This window comes from Hevea brasiliensis, chromosome 16 (genome assembly GCF_030052815.1).
Source record: "Hevea brasiliensis isolate MT/VB/25A 57/8 chromosome 16, ASM3005281v1, whole genome shotgun sequence".
Classification (NCBI taxonomy): Eukaryota; Viridiplantae; Streptophyta; class Magnoliopsida; order Malpighiales; family Euphorbiaceae; genus Hevea; species Hevea brasiliensis.
The window spans coordinates 62665523-62687392 of NC_079508.1; the positions used below are offsets into that span (position 1 = coordinate 62665523).

Below are 21870 nucleotides of genomic sequence, written 5' to 3' on the forward strand. Positions count from 1 at the left end.
TTAGTCGGTTGATTAATTATTTAATTATTGATAGATTCTATCAATAATGTAATTTAACAGTTACACAATGAAAGAAATAACTTTTCTCTTTAAATTTGAACTCTTGAAAGTTTACTTTTTTACATATACGGCGATTGGTTGCATGGTTAATTAAAAAGTTATTATCTACAATGGTAGCAAATTAGTTAGGCACATTTATGATACTTGGATTTGTATAAAAACACACTTAATTAGAATTGCAACTAATGATATTAATTGCCATAAATCTGGCAATTCATAACATGCAAGAACAATCATAATAATGAATGAAGGAAATCATATTCTATCCAATACCCACAATATCTTGCTCATCAGATTGTATAAAGTGAAACAAGGAACGAAAATCAAAGTATGTACACACCATGTGTGAGCAAATATCGAAGGCAAAGATACAGAAAAATACAACCACGAAAGCAATTGTTACCTGTCATTTTGTGCTCCAAAGCATGTGCCTTTGAATTATACCATCATCTCCAGGTCCCTCCATTCATCCATCCACCTTTCAATGTCTCTTTGTCTTCAAAGGCATTCTCTCTTTCATTTTTCTTTTACTTTCCTTTTCTTAGCATAACTCATGTGGTAAACCATCAATAAATCGAAAAACCTAGGTGATGTATAATTTAAGGTAAAATCCTCAACCCACAAATTATATATATAATGATATTATGCAATTTGGACTGAATCATGTATGGTTTTCCTTCTGATTAGAGCAAACATATATCAATCATTTTTTCTTGTTCTTATCTTTTCCATTGAAGAAGATTGAACCTAAGCCAAATAAATTCCCCGATGGAACATTTAACACTGGATTAACACGGACGCCATTGCCATAAGATCCATAGTTCTTCTTCAATGGAGGTTTTTGGTAACTGGTTGATGAGGATGATGATTGATGCTTCATGAATGCTTGTTTGTGCTGCTTATGATTAGAACTACTTTCCCTTGACATTGGCACCCTCTTTACGCTGCTAGGTACAGACCCAGTAGAGTTGCTTCTAGATAGAAGTGGCAAAGGACATAAGCTCCTTCCATAGCCACTCACACAATTCAAACTACTACTCCTCTTGAACCTCCAAAATGACTTTGAGGTTTGCTTCTCCTCTGCTAGTTCATCACTTGCACCCTTCACTTCCTTCATCGTCTCTTTCTTGCTTGAAATATCTTCGCGTAGGGCATGCAGTGGAGGCGAAGACTTATCCATCTGCTTTGCTGGGGCTGTCTTTTTCTTGATTTCTGTAGGGAGAATCTTTCCGTCGGAGAAAAGCTCATCTGCTGGTGATGATTCCTGATCGAAGCTCTTACGAGTACAGAAGTCGAAATCAATGCTGCCCACTGAGTTTGATCGAAGAGGGTGTTGCTCAACAGGAACAATGTCCGAGAGACACAAGTCATGAGAAAATGAAATTCTTGGACTAATACCAGCAGAATTATCCGAACAGAGTTGGATTGCCATTTCTTCAACTTTTTTCAAGAAAACAAGAAAAACATTCAAGCGCAACGCTAAATGAAAATTTTGAGACAATTCCAGGGTCAAGGATCAAGGTTTTCTTGTCAAGAAAGAAATCACTAAGATTGGAAAAAACCTAACAAAGACTGCATTTAATGTCATAACAACAGACCATAAAAATGGAAAATGATGTATTGAAAACCCAAAATAATATTTTATAAAGACAAGAGAGGATGTAAAAGAGAACCCAATAAAGGATTTGTAAAAGCAATTCTGATGCGGGTAGCAAATTGAAGGTTAAAGATAAGGACCTATAAACCATATATGCAATAAATGGTACTAATCCCAAGTTTCAAAAGATGATTACTGAGGAAGATAAGGACCTGTGAAGTGAAAAGTAAATAACGAGTTAGAACCTTGAAGCAGAGATTTTGGGAGACTGAGTCTAACAAGATGAGAGGTGTTGGTCGTTTGTTTGAGAAAGGGAGAGATAAAAACAGAGACGTGAAGGGAGCTTTAGCACTTAAAATCGAACTGGGTGGAGTTGGTTATAGGACAATAATGGTCTGCTGCTAGAAACGGGTAGGCATGTTTCCGTTGACATGTAAGGTTATGTTACTGACAAATCACGTTTTTAAGAGATCAACGTTTATTTATCTTTTCCTTTTAAATTAAAGCTTTATTCATAATAAATTAAAGACTAGGAAAAAAAATCTATCCATTATAAAAAATTTCAAATAAATCACAATTATATCAAATAATAAATTTTAATTAAATTTATTAATAATTATTTTTTCAATATTTTTTAAATAGTTATAATATATAATTATTATTCAACTTTATAGATAGTAATTATTTTAATATTTTTTAAATAATTATAATATATAATTATTATTTAATTTAATTTTTTAAATACAACTCAAATTTTACTCCTTAATTAATTTAACCCATCAAATTCTGATAATGCTATTAGAATGATTTTGGATATTTTACTAAATAAATTGAAGTGTGGAAGTATTTGGGAGATATGGGAGTGGCATGGTTAACTAAATTATTTAATAAGATTCTAAACTCAAAGAAAATGCCTGATGAATGGAGGAAGAGTATTTTAGTACCTATTTTTAAAAATAAGGGAGACATACAGAGTTGCTCAAACTATAGGGGAATTAAACTCATGAGCCATACTATGAAGTTGTGGGAGAGAGTTGTGGAGCATCGACTACGTCATGATACTTCTATCTCTCTCAATCAATTTGGTTTCATGCCTGGTCGTTCAACTATGGAAGCGATCTTTCTCATTAGAAGCTTTATGGAGAAATATAGAGATGGGAAGAAAGATCTACACATGGTTTTTATTGATTTGGAGAAGGCTTATGATAGTGCTCCAAGAGAGGTCTTATGGAATGCGTTAGAACAAAAGAGGGTATCTATTAGGTACATACAAGTATTGAAAGATATGTATGAAGGAGCAACTACTATTGTGCGCCGGTGGGAGGGGACACAAGAGATTTTCCGATTTCAATTGGATTACACCAAGGATCACCATAAGCCCTTACCTTTTTACATTAGTTTTAGATGAACTGAAACATATACAAGAGAGTATTCCTTGGTGCATGATGTTTGCGGATGATATTGTTCTGATAGATGAGACACGAGAAGGAGTCAATAGGAAGCTAGAACTTTGGAGAAGTACTCTAGAGTCAAAGGGTTTTAAGTTAAGTAGAACGAAGACAGAATACATGCATTGCAAGTTCAGTGAAGGCCAAAACGGTGATAGGGAAGGAGTTAGTTTGAATGGAGTGGCACTGTCCCAAAGTAATCACTTTAAATATCTAGGCTCAGTCCTTCAAGTAGATGGGGGAAGTGAGGAGGCTGTTAGTCATAGGATTAAAGCGGGATGGTTGAAGTGGAGGCGTGCCACGGGAGTTCTATGTGATCGTAAGATTCCCAATAAATTAAAAGGAAAATTTTACCGCATCTGACCATACGGCCACTATGCTATATGGTAGTGAGTGTTGGGCACTGAAAGAGTCGTATGCATCTAAGATAAGAGTTGCAGAGATGAGAATGTTAAGGTGGATGAGTGGCCATACTAGACTAGATAAAGTCCGTAATGAAAGTATTAGAGAAAAGGTAGGAGTGGTGCCAATTGAAGATAAGTTGAGAGAAGGGAGATTGAGGTGGTTTGGTCATGTGAAGCGTAGACATACGGAGGCTCCAGTTAGACAAGTAGAGCACATTAGGCTAGAGGATAGAAAGAAAAAAAGGGGTAGACCTAAATTGACTTGGAGGAGAGTAGTACAGCATGACTTAGAAGCATTACACATTTCTGAGGATTTAACTCAAAATCGTTCAGAGTGGAAAAAGCGAATCCATATAGCCGACCCCAAATTTTTGGGATAAAGGCTTAGTTGAGTTGAGTTGAGTTGAGTACTAAATAAATAAAATATTATAAATAAAATTACTTTCTAAATATAATATCTCTTTATTAAAATAATTCTCAAAATTTCAAAACGTGTAATTTTTAATTCAAACTTTCTAAAGAAATAATAATAATAATAATAATAATAATAATAATAATAATAATAATAATATATTTTAATTATCCAATTAAAATTCAAATAGCACTCTTAAATTAATTTTGACGTTTGACTCCAAATAATGATAAATTATTTATGTATTTCTTAATTAAATATAATCCAAATTTTATTCGTTAATTAATTTATTTTTCAAATTTAAATAATAAAAAATATTAATTATGTTAAAATCAAAATTTTGACGGTTTAAAAAAGTTAATTATTTTTAATTTAAATAGTTAACTATCTACTAATTTAAACATTAAATTATGTTAATTAATTTTAAACTTTTTTAAAAGAAAAAAAATAAAGGTTAATAATATTTTTTTATTTTATCAATGATCATAATAGATAACTCCTTAATTAATTTGACATTTCAAATTTAAATAATCTTACCATTTATTTATGAAAATTAAATATTTAAATATTTGTGAAAAATTAATAATTAAAATTTTTTAAAATATTTAATTATTAAAGATAATGCAACATCACGGTAACTTTAAGTATTTTACCAAATAAATAAAATATTATAAGTAAAGTAAAAAAAAATTACTTTCTAAACATGCTCTTGCCAAAATAATTATTAAGTTTTTAAAATTTACAATTTTTTAATCCAGACTTTCTTAAAAATAACAAAGATTAATTATTAAAAAATATAAACTTTCATTAAAATTTGGTCAATCTCTTAAAGAACTATGTTCTAAAAATTTTTATGTTATAATTATAATGACTAAAAATTTAAATATTTATATTTATTTTCAATTTTAATTAATTGATATTTTAACTTCATTAATTTTATACTAAAGAAATGATAATAATTATAACTAATCAATTAAAATTATAAATATATAATCCTCTTCTTGAACCATATGATAATAGTAACAGTTGCTAATTAGGAATTATAACTACTTCTTTTTTTATTTTTTTTTAATTTGAAATTAATTATTCACCAATTAAAAATGTTGAAAATTAAAATCTTGACAATTTAAAATATTTAATTTTCTTTAATTTGGATAGTTAACTATCCACTAATTTTTAAACTTTTTTTTAAATGTCAACTTTAATTTTTTTTTATTCCTTAAATGATTATAATATATAGTTATTATTTAATCTAATTTTAAAAATATTTAATATATTAAAAATACTATTCATCATGTGCAAAGCATGGGCAGTTACCTCTCTCTCTCTCTATTTATATATATATATACAAAGCAGGCAACTATTCTTAAGAGACTGACGTATGGTATTCCCTATTATATTTTTATGCTATATATAAATTATAATTTATTTAATAGTTACTTTTTTAATATTATAATAAATAGCCATAATTATAAGGTTAATTATAATATATTAATATATATTAATTACATATATTTATATCTATATTATATATAGATAGAGTTTAGTTATTTTTATTATGAAATTTTTTATTAAAAAGTTTGAGAGATAAAAAGTAATAAATATAAAATATAAAATATAAAATAATTAATAAAAAAATTTAACACATTAAATTAATTTTATATACCAAAATTAAAAATATATATATATAAAAATTAAAAATATTAATAGTCACATGCATTAGTGTCAGCAATTTCCTAATTTTTACGTATAATTAAGAAATTTAATTTTTTTCACGTACAATGTGTTTAAAATGAATTATTTTGTAAGAATTTAAATGAATTAAATTTCTATCTTTTAATTTTTGTGTTTTGAAAATATTAATAATTTTATTGATTTTGTACGAATTATTTTTAAATTTAAAACAATTCGGATAAAAAATAGATCAAATTTTGCAAAAAATGATATTAATTAAGTCTATTTATATTAAAATGACTCAATTACCCCTTTCTTCATCTCTCTCGTTCTATGCAACACCAAATTGTTTAAATCGATCATTTGAAATATAATTATTATTATTTACAATAATAATAATTTAGAATTTTTTGCATATATAATTAGATTTTCGGATGTTAATACTAATATTTCATAAATATTTTTAATGTGATAAAAATAATTGTTATTTATAAGTATAAATATTAATATTTTACTTAAAAGATAACAAAAAAAAATCAATTCTAATTCATTATTGATTTACTCCAAAGAAAGAATTTAATTAATTTTTATCATCGTAAAATTTATTACAAATAAAAGAATTCTATTTTCAATAGAAATGTATTAAATTCTATTAATAAAATAAAAAATTTTTCTTGTAAATAATTATTTTAAAAGAAGTGATTATATAATTTATAAACATCAGAATTAATAAAATCATTTGAATTGTTAAGCTTTTTTTTTCCTTTATTTTTTTTTTTTACAACTTTTCCCCCTTTATTTTGTTACACACTGATTAAGCTTTTAAAAAAAATAAAATTTTATATTAAAAAAGGAAAAGGAATTATTAATTATATCAATTTAAATTATTAAAAATTAAAACGGAATGTAAATTTAATAAAATATGTAATCTAAAAGAGGTTCATTTAATTAATAAAATCAATATGGAGTGCTAATATAACTCCATATTGATTAGTGTAAATATCACCGTCTTTTGAAAAAAATTTTAGCATATAAAATTTTCCTAATTAAATATGTGTAAGTTTAAGAATCTCTTATATTTTTATATTAATTGTACAAAATCATGCTGTAAAAATATTTACAAAAGAAACAGATTCATAAATGCACGAACAGATTTTCAGTACGGGTGCTGAAGGGAAAATTTGTCATTGGCTAGCCTACTCTTTGAAAAGTAAGGAAAGAGAGTAAATTTTAGATTTTTTTTTTTTAAATTTGCTTATAGATGGGAAAAGTCTTTCTCTGCTTGGTTTCCTACCAATCCATGGGCTATTATCTGGATAGTCTTTTCTGAGAATTTGCTGAGATTTGCAAGAGGCTTTCCTCGTTCTTTTGGTAAGCTTCCTCCAGTTTTTATCAGATAAAGGATGGTCATATTCATTTTTCCATTAGTTATCACAACAGTCACAGTTAAGCAAGAGGAGTGGAAGAAACCGGGTTAAGAGGGGTTAGTTTCTTTCCTTCTTTTCTGATGATCTCAAGAGCAGTCTTCATCACACATTTTAAATCCTGAGAGATCCCAGGGACAGTGTCCATCTATCTTTTGAGGATAGATATAATGGTTGTCAGGTGTTACTGCTCCAATGAGAAAGTCTTTTTGCTCATTTTCTAATGGCTGAACCATAATGGTCTGAAATACAGGCAAGGATCCTGTAGAATGCCGTGGTAGTTGAAAGGAAGTCTGTACTGTTCCATCAGAATTTATCCTAAAAGAGTATTCTGTGATCTGGATTGGTTGAGAGGTTGAATGGAGCCTTTCATAATTAGTTAACCAATCCTTCGAGATGAGCTGTTCAAGCTCACTTCTAGGCAATTGCCTAGGTATCGGTTTGGGCCCGTGGACGGGACTTAAGAGGATTTCGGTACCTTGACTGGACAGGATATCATTTTCGGTTCAACTGGTATCAGAGCCTCGTAACGGTCTGTGCGATCCCGGGTTTGAGTGTCCCTCCTGCATAAAAAACAACTCTGCACTAAGAGTCTGCGCAAGTGGAGTCGTGGTGGATTTGGGCTCGTGGACGGGACTGAAGAGGATTTCGGTACCTTGACTGGACATGATATCCTTTTCGGTTAATTTGTCAGTATAGAGATTAAAATAAAATATAAAATATTAATAGATCAAAATTAAATAATAAAGAAGATATAAATAAAATTTATAAAAAAGTACAAAAGTCAAGAAAAATATAAAAATATTGAAGGGGCAATTTTTTTTTAAATACAATAAAATTTTTAGCTAAAAGTTTAATTTTAAAATATTTTGAGGCAAATAATAATTTTTTGAAAAAATATATTAAGTTCTATGGGTGAAATTTTAATTTTAAAAAATTTTAGAGGGGCTATAGCCCTCTTCATTACCTGAATAATTTCACTAATAATCAAGTTATAATATAAAATTATATATAATAAAATTTATTTATTAAATATATAAAATTTATATATTTATATCATGAATTATGGGTAGAATCTAAAAAAAATATATTCTCAATAAATTTTATTTGTATTCCATATGATAAGTGACGATGCCTTCCCTATTTGTGTGTATATCCCACATTGTTCTAAATCGCAAATACATGAAAGTACATAATTGTTTGTTAATCACACAAACAAGATAAAATTTAATAATTATCTCTAAATTTTAAAAATTATAATAATAATATCTTTAAATTTAAAAATATAATGTAAAATTCTTTAAATTAAAAAATTTTGTATAATAAAATTATTTTAATTATAGTAATACAGTGATGTGTACAATCAAAAGCTGCATTGATGTGGACAATTGTTGTTATTCTTTAGAGGCAAAATCCCTTTAGTAAGTTGTTATATATTCGGTACTTTATTTTTTCATGAGATTGAGATTCTTTCATGATTGATCTTTGAAGAAAATTATAATCAATTTTACTACTCTCACAAAAAAAAAGAGAATTATTCACGTTACTGTTATTTTGAATTGTCTATATTAATATGTTACACATAAAACGGTTATTGAAAATTAAAAATTTTTTATCGTATAAAATTTCAAAGCTTATAAAATTTAGAGAGAGCACAATTATCATTCTAAATAGCTAATAAAATTTAATTCAGTTTTAATAAATAAAAATGACACATGTCGCATTATATTATATCGACATTCAGTGGAAATTTTAATTATTCATAGATTTTATATCTGTGTTCATCAGGTTTTGATGAAGATAATTGCGCATTCGGAAATGAAAACATGCCTAATGGTCACTAATATTTCACTCAATGCAACCATTAAACTAGTTAATCAATCGGCTTGGTTTATGCCTAATGGGTGGCTTATCAACTTGATTTAGTCGATGACACTTATGTTAAGTCTTTTTCTATTCTTATAATTAATAAATTTTTATTTATAAAAAAATTAATTAATTTCCTCATATGAATCTAATGGTATTCCCTCCAAGTTCGACCTGTCCATTTAGGCTAAGAAAATTAACTATATGTACATCTCCTTAATTAATGAAAACCCTAATAATAATGCAACCATTAATATCACCTTTTAGATCTGGTGGGTGAACCACCGTGACAAAAGTGACCATTGCAATTGACAGAATTTGTCTAATTATAGAAAAAAGGCACAGCACGCCTATGTCAGTGAGACCCCAAGGTCAATATCATACTGCTGCTGCCTGCCAACACTTGATAAATTAGTGGTCAATATTTTTTCTGCATGTCTTCTCAGTTTTATTGGAGAAAAAGACTCCAACACAACTGACTTAAACTTTTGTTTAGGGATTCTTGATTAATCATGTTTGTGAGGCTAGCTAGCATGCAAGATTTTCTGTTTGATCCTTACTTCCCCACAAATCACAATCTTGATTGTTCAGAAATTGACCCACTTTCTATCAAATTATAATTATGGAAGGGCATTCATCTTTTCTTATAATTATATCAATGTTTTGTAATTAGCATATCATCCCATCCATTCATCATTCACATATATTTCTTTGAGATTTGCGATATCAAATGTTTACTTTCAAGTCTTTAGTTAATCTAATTATAAATATTTATAAATTCATGAGAATAAAATTAATTATTTTAACTTGAGCAAATTCATAATCAAATGCTAACAATCTTTTTATATATATATATAGAGAGAGAGAGAGAGCTTGATATGCTAGATATATATGTTTGCATAATGGTGCTTTAAACAGTAGTTGAACTCATTAACAAATAATATAGGTGTGAACATATAATCATTTTATGATATGTTATTATATCTGTCACCTAAACATCATAAATAAAATAAAGTTTGATTAGTTAGGCCTATATATGTTGGTTGCCGTACAAAGACCCTATCCTTTTGCAATTGAATTTGTCATATTAGTGGGCAGCATGTCCATCTTTTGGTAGATCAAAGCCATTAATTAAATATATCCCTCATCTATTAATTATGAAGAGAGAATGATTTCATTTCCAATTCTGATGCAACAATATAAAATATTAAATAATTGAAAATTTTAATTAATTATTTGATTTATCATTGCCAATCATCGAATTGAACTTATCTTTTAATATAAGAAATTAAGAACTTATCTTTTAAAACCTGACATCCTTCAAACTAAAATTTCTGATACCCATTTAAAAATTTTGTATTCGTAGTGTTTATCAAAAACAATATATAATTGGAGACTTTAAATAATTGGAATTAAAAAATTTTAAACTTTTGAATTGGCAAGTTATTATAAATAGACAGAGAATCGGCATGCGCCAACTTTTTGAATATGGTTATAGCAGAAATAAGGTTTTTGGCCTAAGGCTGTTTGTTTAGGAGGAGAATCATTCCCATTCTTGATGTTTAATGCATCGACTCTCTTGTCCAACTCAAAAAAATGGATAATAAAACAAATCTTTAATTTCATTTCTTTTAGGCCATCTTCCCTGGTTTTATTTTATTTTATTTATATATATATATTTTTTATAATTTCAACAATATATAATATTGACAAAAAAAATAATAAGTATATGACTGCCAAGAATCACTTCCTATTGGCTTACATAAGCATTGCATCACAACTTAGCAGCTCATATTACATTTTCTGAGGAATTATTGTTTGTTTTCAATAGAAGTAAAATAGAAATTAGAATCTCAACTATACATCTAATATTACTTACCAAATGTATTATTAAATAATTATTTTATAATATATAATATTATTTAAATTTTATTTAAAATATAAGTATTTTAAAAAATTTTGATACAGAAAATAAATTTTGAAAAATTTAAATTTAATCATTATTTCAAAGTGTAACTGAAAGCTAGCTTTTGATGTTTGTACTCTTAATTATAGATGTGAGTGAGATTAAATAAGATGGTTTGATGATTAGAATATATAGGTAAATTTTAATAATTAAAATTATAATTAAAACACTAAAAATTGAGATTTTTATTATTTACTTAAAATCTAGTCGCAAATTGTCAATAGCTAATTAACTAAGATTACAAAACTAATCCACTTTTTACTATTTAACAACTTTACCTAACATATTATACTTTTTTTATTTATGTAATTCTATGGAGAAAGGAATATATAAATAAGATTTTTCTTATTTAAATTCAATTTATTATGAATTAATATATAAGATGCATAATAATATTCACTCATTAAATATATAGGTTTCATATGTTTATATCTTAGGTTCGTAATGAATCGGGTCTAAATAAGAATTTTCCAATATAAATGCTATAAGCAACGAAGGGAGCAACCAATCCATAATTGTCTTAAATTCACATGATAATAGGTTTAATTTTTAATAATTGTTTTTCTTTAGAGATCGATGATCAAAACTTGAGAGGTTATTAATTACTTTATTAATTGAAGGATGATTGATGGTCCAGCAAAAACGTGGCCCAGGAGATTGGGGATATATATTTATATCCATGGGATGGGACCAAGGAATACTTTTCAACTTCTATGAGCCCTTTTTCTTTGCCTTTAATTTCCCATCCAAGGGCACTTGCCATGTGACATAGCCCTAAAAGAAAGTAAGAGAACAAGCAAAGGTATCTAGGAAACTTTAGCATCTGCTTTGCTCTTTTACTACTACAATCAACGTGGACTTTTGGCACCAGAGATGGATGTTTCTTTCTCTTTTCTTGGGTTTTGTCACTGTCCTTACTGCTGTATCTTTGTGGGTGGACGACCATGCCCTAAACTTAACCAAACCCAAATCTTAGTTTAGCCATTGTTATCTCAGAACTGCCTCTGATTGTTGGCTGGTGCCTCAGGTTCCATTTGATCAGTCTCTGCTAATGATTTTTGCTTTTCTTAAGTTGCATCTAATAATTGGTTTCCAAAACTATATGTGGTTCATTGAACCCTCTTGGTAAGCAAAAAATGGATCAATCACAATGATGATTCCACGTCCCATGTTTGGACCCAACAAGAGCTAGGGACAAAGTTGGTGATCTGCAAGATATATAGGCATAAAAGCAAGAAGGAAAAAAGAAGGCCAGTGGTCAGGGATGCCACACAGACTCAGTGCCTTACAAGTAAGCAATAATAATGGTAGGTATAATCCAAAATGATAGCCCTAAATTTCCTGCACACCACTATCCTGCAAAAACTTTATTTTTCATTTTGTGTAGATAAGGTGAGATTCTCAACTGCCAGTAGTAGTTTGTTTGATTTTTGAGATAGAAATTAACATTTGATCTCAATCAGTAATCAAGTTCAGTTCTGTAATGACATTTGATTTGGTGTCAAAATAAACTGATGATTGAGAGAAGGGATCAAGCATGCTGCATGCATGAAAAATAATCTTTTTCTCTTTATTCTTTTGCTGGCCGACATGCATGTCTCTGTCCCTTCACAAAAGCGCTGAGAAAAACTAAAGAGAATATGCATAAAGCTGCTGAACTTTGAAGGATTAGCTTTACAAAATTTCATTTATATGTTTGATGTCTTCAAGAAAATTACAAAAAATAATAAAAATAGAGAATTTTTAGAATTCGATTCAAGATACACTATGTATACTTCTTTTAGAATAAATATCACCACCGTGTTCAAGTCCTACTCCTACTTCTATAAGACAACTAACCAAACTCAATCCACTATAAACCCAAGAAATAAATATGTGAAATTCATATATTTAATGGATGAGTTTCATTAGTATTTTAGATTTACGGTGGAATCGATTTATGAAAAAAAAAAAATTCTTTGCAAAGTAATTTTTTTTGAATTTTTATTATTTTCCTTTAATCAATTATGTTAAACAAACATATTTATTACTTAATTTGATTTGATCTAGTGATTAAATGCGAGCTCTAATCTCATTCTGCAAACCCTTAAAAAAAAAATAAAACACGCACACACTCATTTGTCGGCTTTGTTTTGGACAATTTGTAAATTGATACTGAAAAATTGGGCTGAGGTCAAAAACAATTCGTGCATGTAAATGATTGTGGGCTTTACATGGGCTCATAAGAAAGTAGAATTTTATTTAATGGAAAGCCCAATTAACCTTTCAACTTAGGCCACATTGGATATCCATTAGAAAGAACTATGAAAACTTGGGCTCAAATATTGTCAATTGGGTCACGTTTGGAATTACAATGGAAATTTTGTTACTAATTCAGAGCTTTGGTTCCTCAAAAAAAAAAAAAAAAAAGAAGTCAGAGTTTGGTTTTTCAGTATATTTCTTGGAAGAATGTTATTATAGATATTGATTCGAAATTCAGTTTGAAAAAATTACTTAATTGTTTTATATTTTATATTAAACTATATTAAATTTAATTTAAAATTATTTTTAATAAATTTTAATCAATATATTTAAAATAATTTTTTTAATAATAATGATTGAAACATACATATGAGTTAAAAAAAAAAAAGGAATTCTTTGTTGGGTCACTTTCTGTTTTCTAAGGCTACATTATGAAAATTGAAGTGGACTTCGAACTTTGAAGTATCAAAATTATGCAGCCTCTTTCCTCTCTCTCTCTCTCTCTCTCTCTCTCTCTCTCTCTCTCTCTCTCTCTCTCTCTCTCTCTATATATATATATATATATATAAAGCCATATTATCAACAAAACTTAGAGGGTGTTTGTGAAGTCAAAATAAATAAATTAGTGGAGAGCAATTTTTTGTTTTAGTACTAATAAATTGGATGCTTATAAGTTAATTTAATAAAGTATTTTATTATATTATTCTCATATAATTTTATAATTTTACTATATATTTTTATTGTATTTATTCTCATATTCATGTTAAAATTTTATTTTCTTGTAATAATTTAAGCAAATTACTCAAATTAATTTTAATAAATTTAAAAATTAATTAAATTAATTTTAATAAATTTAAAATTAATTTTTATTAACTTTAGTGAAATATTTGTCCATAAGATATTTGTTTATTTAATTTAAAATTAAATTATATTATAATACTATTGAAATATATTTTGATAATATTATAATAAAATATTGAGTTAATATAATTTATTATTTAAGAAAATAATTTAGTACATTTTTTGGTAATTTTAATAATAAGTATGCTTGTAAATTATTTTTTTAATAAAAAATTTTAATTATTTATCAACTATTTATAAATATTTTAACTAAGCATATTATTATTTAAATTTTTAAATATTTGTAAATTCAAATTAAGGTATAAACTCAAATTAGCTTTTAGTCTCTGAATTCTAAAAAAACAAAACAAAGAACCAACAAAACGATTGTGAAAGAATTACCATAAGCTATGCTCAATTAAATATATCAAAATTGGTTCTTTTTTATCTTTGTTAAAAATTAAACTCTAAAAAATAAATTTTAATTGATGATCGCTTAATTCAATCAAACACTAATTAAAAAAAAAGGGATTTAATGTAAAAAACATTTTACATGTGAGAATATGGATGACAGCAGATAACATACTTACAGAAATTATTATATTTGAATCCGAACCCAATTAATATTATCAAAATCTAAACTTATCATAAATCCAATTAAAATTTATTCTCAATTACCTAAATTCGTTTAAAACTCGATTATTATTACTCAGCAAATACCTGAACCTGTTTAATTTTATATATTTTAATTAATAATATATATAAAAAATTATTTTTATTAATAATTTATATTTTAAAATTTTAATAATTTCATAAAATATTTCAATTTTATTTTATATCAAATAAAATACATAACATTTTATAAATATTATTATAAAAAATATATTTTATATTTAATTAAATATTTATATAAACAAGTTCGGGTAACAGATACCCAATATGTAAAATCTGAATTTGACCTGAACCCATCATGGATATTAAATTTTAAATCCGAACCTATTGTAAACCCAATTATATACTACTCAATCTTATTCTTTTGGAGTTCAATCAGATCGGATACCCATAAAAGTTTGACTCGTTGACATTTCTATGTGTGAATTTTGGAAAAGAATGATGTAGACAACCTTACCTCTAACTCGCAGACAGAAATTTTTTCATAATTCGAAATTATGACTTTCAATCCATAATGAATATTATCATAACAAGCATACTTATTAAACAGAATAAGGTTTAAATTGCCCTATGTATTTATTAGGGAGGTTCAATTTAATCAATTTTTAATTTTTGGTCTAATTTAACCTATAAGTTTTGATTTATGCTTAAATTAATTCAATTAAAAAAATGTAATTATTTAATTATTTTTAATATTAAAATATTATTTTTATATTATATAATTAATTAAAAAAATAAAAATATTATTTTTATTATTCAATATTATTAATTAAACTGAAAATATAAAAAAATATTTTTATATTTTCATATAATTAATTAAAATAAAAATTTATTACTATTCCAATTAATAATATTGAATAATAAAATAATATTTTATTTAATTAATTATACAATAGAAAAATAATATTTTAATATTAAAAAATAATTAAATATTAATTAATTAATTTAAATAAATTATTTGATATATAAACAAATTAATTAATTAATTATACAATATAAAAATAATATTTTAATATTAACAAAAGTCATTTTTTAATATTATTTAAACAAAATAATTAAATATTTTAAAAATGATATTAAAATATTATTTTTATATTATATAATTTGTATAATTATAATATTAAATAAATTTTTATATTATATTTTAATATTAAAAAATAATATTTTTATTAATTGGACTAATTTGAGCATAAATTAAAACTTATGGGTTAAATTAGACCAAAAATTAAAAATGAACTAAATTGAAATTTCTCAATAAGTACAAGGGGCCAATTTGAACCTTATTTCGATATTAAACTCATCATTAAAAAAAATTAATTAAATATTAAATTTATTAATATAATAAATAAATTTAATGAATTAAATTTTATTTTTAAAATTAAAATTTCAACATTATGTTATATTTATGTAAATCTTAATAATATTTTTATAATTTATGTGAAAATAGTAAAAATATTTCAATTTTAGATATCTTTTATTCTCAAATTATATAATTAATACATGAAATAAAAATATTTTTATAAATGAATAATTATCTCCTTAATTAACGAAATATTAATTATATATTAGAAATAAAAAAAAGAAACATATCATTTGTATCATTTTTATAAAGTTTCTTGCATTACTATAAGTGAAAAAGATAAATAGCTAAATGATATTTTATTTATTATCTAAATATAAATTAAAATATTAAAATTAATATCATTAATTAAAAAAATATATTTAAAAAAAAATAAATTAACTGAATTAATGGATCATCAGTTTAATTATAAGATCATTTAAATTTTTTGGGTTAACTTGGCATTCGATTCAATGAAAAAATCAACACAATTTTGTTTCTGAGTCAACTTGTTCGATCATCAGTATTTTATAACTATAGTTAAGGGTTTTTTTTTTTTTTTTTTTAAAACCTTTTATATTTTATAATAAAAAGAAATAAAGAAAAAAAAATGTACAGCTGGTGGTAACAAATTTAAAATTGTAATGGAAGAGGACAAACTAAGCTCCTTGTTGCCAAAACAACCAATGACGACGACCGAGTCTGGAAAAGGACAACTAAGCTTCAACCTCCAAGGATGCTTTCAAATTTTCTCACACGCTATTGGCTCTTCCTTTCTTTGACATATGCACGGCGCAATGCAACGTTCAACAAACCTAAAGCTAAAAGGACCCATTTGAAAAGTTAGAGGACAAAAGGATTTTAACTTTCTCTGCTTCCTTTTATCTTCAGGTTCTCTCTGTCCAGATTTTCTCTCGTCCCTATCAGCCATTTTCCGGATTCAAAAATTACAGAAATATGCCTAATTGGGAACTGAAGAACTGCTGCCAGCACGACCAGGTCGTCTTCCTTGTCACCATCGGCGTCTTCTCCCTTGTTATCCTCGCGGTATGCTTCTCTGTTTTTTTTTTCCCTTGAAGATTATAAGCTTTGTGAATTCAAAAGCTCGTTTCTATTGGGTGTTCTTTTTGTTGGCAGATTTACAGTGCTGTAGTTTTAATTAGTTAAATCGTGTTACGAAACCTTTTAGGTTGGATCTGCAGTCACATTGTTTACTGTTGTGGAGAATTTTAATTGTTTCGAGCTTTATATATATAGTGAAACTTGGATAGAGGGGTGGAGGTATTTGTGCACTTCAGATTTACAATATGCTTACAACGGTTGATGCAGATGGGATTAGAGGTGATCATAGAGCACTGAGATTATGATAAGATAGAATTTAACAAATAATTAAGATGGAAGATTTGGGCTAAGTTGAATAGCTGTGTATTACAGCAATGAGCGTTTCCCATTTTTGCCTGTGCTACTAAGAGAAGGATTCATGTTGCTGTATTTATATAATTAAGATGGTTGCGAGTTTAGCTCTAAAGTATAACTACATGCTAATGCGATTTAGATTGGTATATTTATTGTATTGTGTTTAGTTGCATTCAAACTTTGTTTGCTTGTCTTCTCCTCTGATGTTTAGTTTGGTCTTTTTGTTGACGTAGCTATGGAGGACAATACTAATGACACCTTTTAAGCTCATCACCGTATTTTTGCATGAAGCAAGTCATGCAATTGCGTGTAAACTCACTTGTGGTCAGGTAACAAGTTCTTGATTCCCTCGAGCATTTCATTGATGGGACAGAGATAGTATATGTTTTCATAATCCGCTTGATTGCCAAACGTTATAGTTTAATCCTTAATGGAAGATATAAATAGACAATTTGAACAAAGCATATTACTTTTTCTTTCTTTTTTTGGTTATGAAACATTGCTTCTTTCAAAGTTAACTAAGTGCATTTCTAATGGACTATGATATAACTAGCCCTTATGGTAGAATTACTGGAATGTAATTGAGTTTGCCTAAATGGGAGTTAACTTTGAAATATCCTTCAGGTATTCCTCTTCAGTGGCAGATGAGATTTAGAGGCATGTAAAGCATCTAGTTTATCACTTTTCCTCTTAGTCAATAGCAGGGGAGATCTTGAAAATTGACTACTTAACGATATGGAATACTTCACAGTTCTTTCTGGTCATTGACTAAATTGGGTTGTGCGGTGCCTTGTTATTCACTTTACCGCAGAATCAAAACACACGATATTTTTGTCATGCCATTTCAAATTTTCACGCTTTAATAATTAGATAGCACTTTGTCTCCACTTCTCACCACCATTTAATATGCTTTTGTGCATGTGAGAGGTCCAAATACTCATGCTTGCTCTTGTTGCATGCAATATTTTACATTGTGGTGTTATTTAGTGAAGCGAAATGTAAACAAAGAACTTGCCTTTACTGCTACTATTTTTCTGGAAAAGAATGATGTAATTAGAATTTTTCATCAGACGAATAGAGATAAATTAAAATAAGAGTCTTCTTGTCTGTTTCAACTTAGTTCAACTTTCAGAGGTCTGACGCATAATTCTTCACAACTGTATCTATTTGCAAATTAATTTATTTAGTAATCGTTCTGCCTGGTTTGAAATATTATCTCACTAACTTCTGGATGTTTATTTGTATGTTCTTTGAGCCTTCTAATGATGAATGCTTTTCCAGCAAGCAGATGGATGGATTTACCATATTTTCAATGTCTAAACTATACTAGGACTCATGTTGCTGACATGCAAACATGCCAATTCATGTTAAAATATTCTGGCGACATGCACAACTGCCATTATTCTCACACACTGAAATATGCAGGTGGAAGGGATTCAGGTTCATGCAAATGAAGGTGGAGTGACACAAACAAGGGGTGGTGTATATTGGTTGATCTTGCCTGCAGGATGTAATTCTTTTCTTCCCCTGAAAACTAGATTTTTAATCAGTGTTTTCTTGTTTTAATATATATGTTGCATGACATGGTTATGGTAGAGGGAAAGACAAGGGCATGCTGATTGGCTTTTGTTTGAAGTAAGAATCCAGTCATAGCGCAGAGAGTATATTATTTGTATCTTTGCTGTGCATACCTGTGTTCAAGGGATTAGCTGTTGGCTGGTTCTTCTCCTCCTCCTCTTCCTATTGGAAGCCTAATTTTATTGCATTTCTGCGTTTAAACCTGTAGGCCTATTCCAATCCCATCATAACCTTTATCGCTTTGTATAGCCAATATGTTGTGATTTGGACAAGTACAAAGCATACTAGATATTGAGAAGTTATGTTAATTATGTCCTGTTCAGTTTGTAGCAACCTTTTGGAATTGCCATGATTCCAGGTTCTTAAACGCTAGAAGTGTTATATAATAACCCATGAGTTTGAGTTTGGTATTTTTTCCCCTAATAACATCATTTAACTTCCACTGATTTTCAATTTAAATGCTATCCTTGAGACATGTTCAATTCTACTCCTTATCGGCATTTACAGTGTGCAATTGCCTTTTTGCATCCAGATCTTGGTTCATCATTTTGGGGAATGGCTTTGATACTTGCATCCACAAATCTCACTACTGCAAGAATAGCAGCAGGTTGTTTTGCTGTTGCTTTGTTGGTTGTGCTCTTTATTGCTAAAAATGTAAGTTAGGAACAAAATAATAATTTTTTTTTTCCTATTTCTACTATATGCTATAAATTTTTTCATGATATCATTCTTTATTGCTTTATTAACATTCATTAGAAAGGGATTTCTGAAGCTTTAAAGTTGTATAGTCTTACTAACTACACATTACTTTTCAACAGTGGACACTTCGAGGTCTTTGTATTGGTGAGTGCTACAATGATTTTCCACCTCCTTTTTTGTTACCAGTTCTTCATAGCTTTGAATTCTCACATCTTGCATGTTTACAAATATAATTATCAGGCTTCATTATTTTTCTTGCTATTGTTTGGCTATTGCAAGAAACAACAAAAGTACGGATTCTTCGATATGTCATTCTCTTCATTGGTATAAATACTTATTCAATTATATCTTCCCATTTTTATTCTTAACTTGCTTCTGTACAAAAATTTCTTTGTTAAGTTGTACATTAAAGCATTGTAACTCGTATCCGTATATAATTGCAGGAGTAATGAACAGCTTGTTCTCAGTTTATGGTATACAACTATACTTTCTTCATTCTTCTTTTCTACCTTATTTTATTATTATTATTATTATTATTATTATTATTATTATTATTATTATTATTATTTGGTCAAATGGGCTATTATTAAAGTTATGGAGTTCCTAATCGCAAATAATTGCAGATATTTATGATGATCTAATATCTCGAAGAGTCCACTCTAGTGATGCTGAGAAGTTTGCAGAACTTTGCCCCTGTCCTTGTAATGGTGTTGGTTGGGGAGTTATTTGGTGAGTTTTTGGCAAGAGCATAGATAATTGACTATCAGTCATCATTATATGATCTGTGGAAATGGTAATGTTTCAATGATTATGGATTTACGTTTTTGTTTCTAACATACTTTACATCGTGGCTATTTGCAGGGGAATGATATCATTTATTTTTCTCTCTGGATCCATATATCTTGGACTTGTGATCTTATCTTGAGGTACTTGTGATCTATCTTGAGGGACAGTCTACTTCTTAAGTGCTTTTTTTTTTCCTTTTTTTTATTTTTGGTTTGGGTGGGGTAGCATGCCTAAGATTTACATTCATACCTCAAGTGGTTCTGACCATGCTTTGTGTTTCCCAGGTGCAGACTCAGGATCAAATATTTTGTTGATAAATTGGAGGGGCATTCGTTTACTGTTCACTATGGGCCCCTTCTCATCTCTGGCTTTTCTTCATTGTGAAACATTGTCATTTTGATTCATCAGATGCTTAGTAGTGTTCTCCTGTGTAGTTTTGTGTACATGGTCTCATTCTTTTAGCCCTTTTTATTTTGGGGTTATATAACAATCTATTATTTATTTGTACAGGAGACATATACCAATTTATTGATTTGGAATTTAGAGGCTACTCAATTTTTTTTCAAAGTACATTCCATTTACTGGTGGTAGCAGTACATTTGGACGGCTTTTAAAAAAATAACTAAACAAGTGGTGTTTTGTAGAATAAGAACTAAGGAAACAAGGCCCAGTATATAGAAAGGACCTAAGGATCCAAGACCATTCTAGTTCACCCTAATTAAAAACCAATCTAATATATCACAATTACAGCTCTTAATAAGATATATCAAGGCCCATAAAAAATGGGCCCTAAAGATAGATTTAATCTAGAGCTAACGAAGGGATTCGGAGGCCCAAGATTAACAGAGCCGTAAAGTTGGAGCACTCTGAAAATCATGAGCATAGTCGTTGTCCAAGGAGTCAAACCCCTTAAAGATCAAACAGGGAAAACTGTTGAACTATGAGAAAAATCACCGAGGAATCAATATGGCTGAGCCTATAGATAGACCATTCCTCACAGGAGCACTCCCTGAAAATCAAGCCACTCAGAAGGACCCATGAGCATCGACAAATCTCGGAGCCAAGATGGTGAACAGAGGAACTTGCAGGTAGTTCAAGGAACACTCCGCATTGGCACAAAGACAAGCAGAGAACACTGGTGATGGGACTCTTCGGCGTCTCATTTGCAACTTTCGGACTGATTCACCAGATGATTGTTTCTCATGCTATATCAGAACTATAGAAACATACACAGACGCATGAGACTTCCAAACCCAACATAGAAACCCACAACCTCCAAAAAAACACACAAGCAGCTAGTGACAATGCTATGCAGGTCCAACCTGAAACCCCTTGCCTATTGAAGCTTTGGACTTGCAAAACACTAAAATACCATATCTATAAACACCACTTAAAGTGGAGGAGGAGATAAACCTATTGTTGGGTGGAGAGGAAACGAAAATCCTAAG

At 28.2% G+C, this 21870-nt stretch overlaps 2 protein-coding genes across 3 annotated transcripts; one reads left to right on the plus strand and one right to left on the minus strand.

Moving 5' to 3' along the window:
- Positions 1 to 301: 301 nt before the first annotated feature.
- Positions 302 to 2067, minus strand: LOC110637836 (uncharacterized). Its single transcript, XM_021788180.2, has one exon. The coding sequence runs from the start codon at positions 1490 to 1492 to the stop codon at positions 764 to 766; it is 729 nt and encodes a 242-aa protein (XP_021643872.1). The 5' UTR covers positions 1493 to 2067; the 3' UTR covers positions 302 to 763.
- A 14644-nt stretch (positions 2068 to 16711) lies between these two features.
- Positions 16712 to 20972, plus strand: LOC110637868 (uncharacterized). Of its 2 annotated transcripts, XM_021788230.2 has the most exons (10): positions 16720 to 16990; positions 17593 to 17688; positions 18785 to 18869; positions 19470 to 19591; positions 19756 to 19780; positions 19877 to 19960; positions 20080 to 20109; positions 20260 to 20365; positions 20498 to 20562; positions 20707 to 20972. In XM_021788230.2, exons 1-9 carry the CDS (start codon positions 16901 to 16903, stop codon positions 20559 to 20561), a joined length of 702 nt encoding a protein of 233 aa, XP_021643922.1. In that variant the 5' UTR covers positions 16720 to 16900; the 3' UTR covers position 20562; positions 20707 to 20972. The 2 variants fall into 2 exon arrangements, with proteins under 2 accessions (XP_021643923.1, XP_021643922.1); XM_021788231.2 differs by lacking the exon at positions 19877 to 19960 and having other exon boundaries at positions 16712 to 16990.
- Positions 20973 to 21870: the final 898 nt, after the last annotated feature.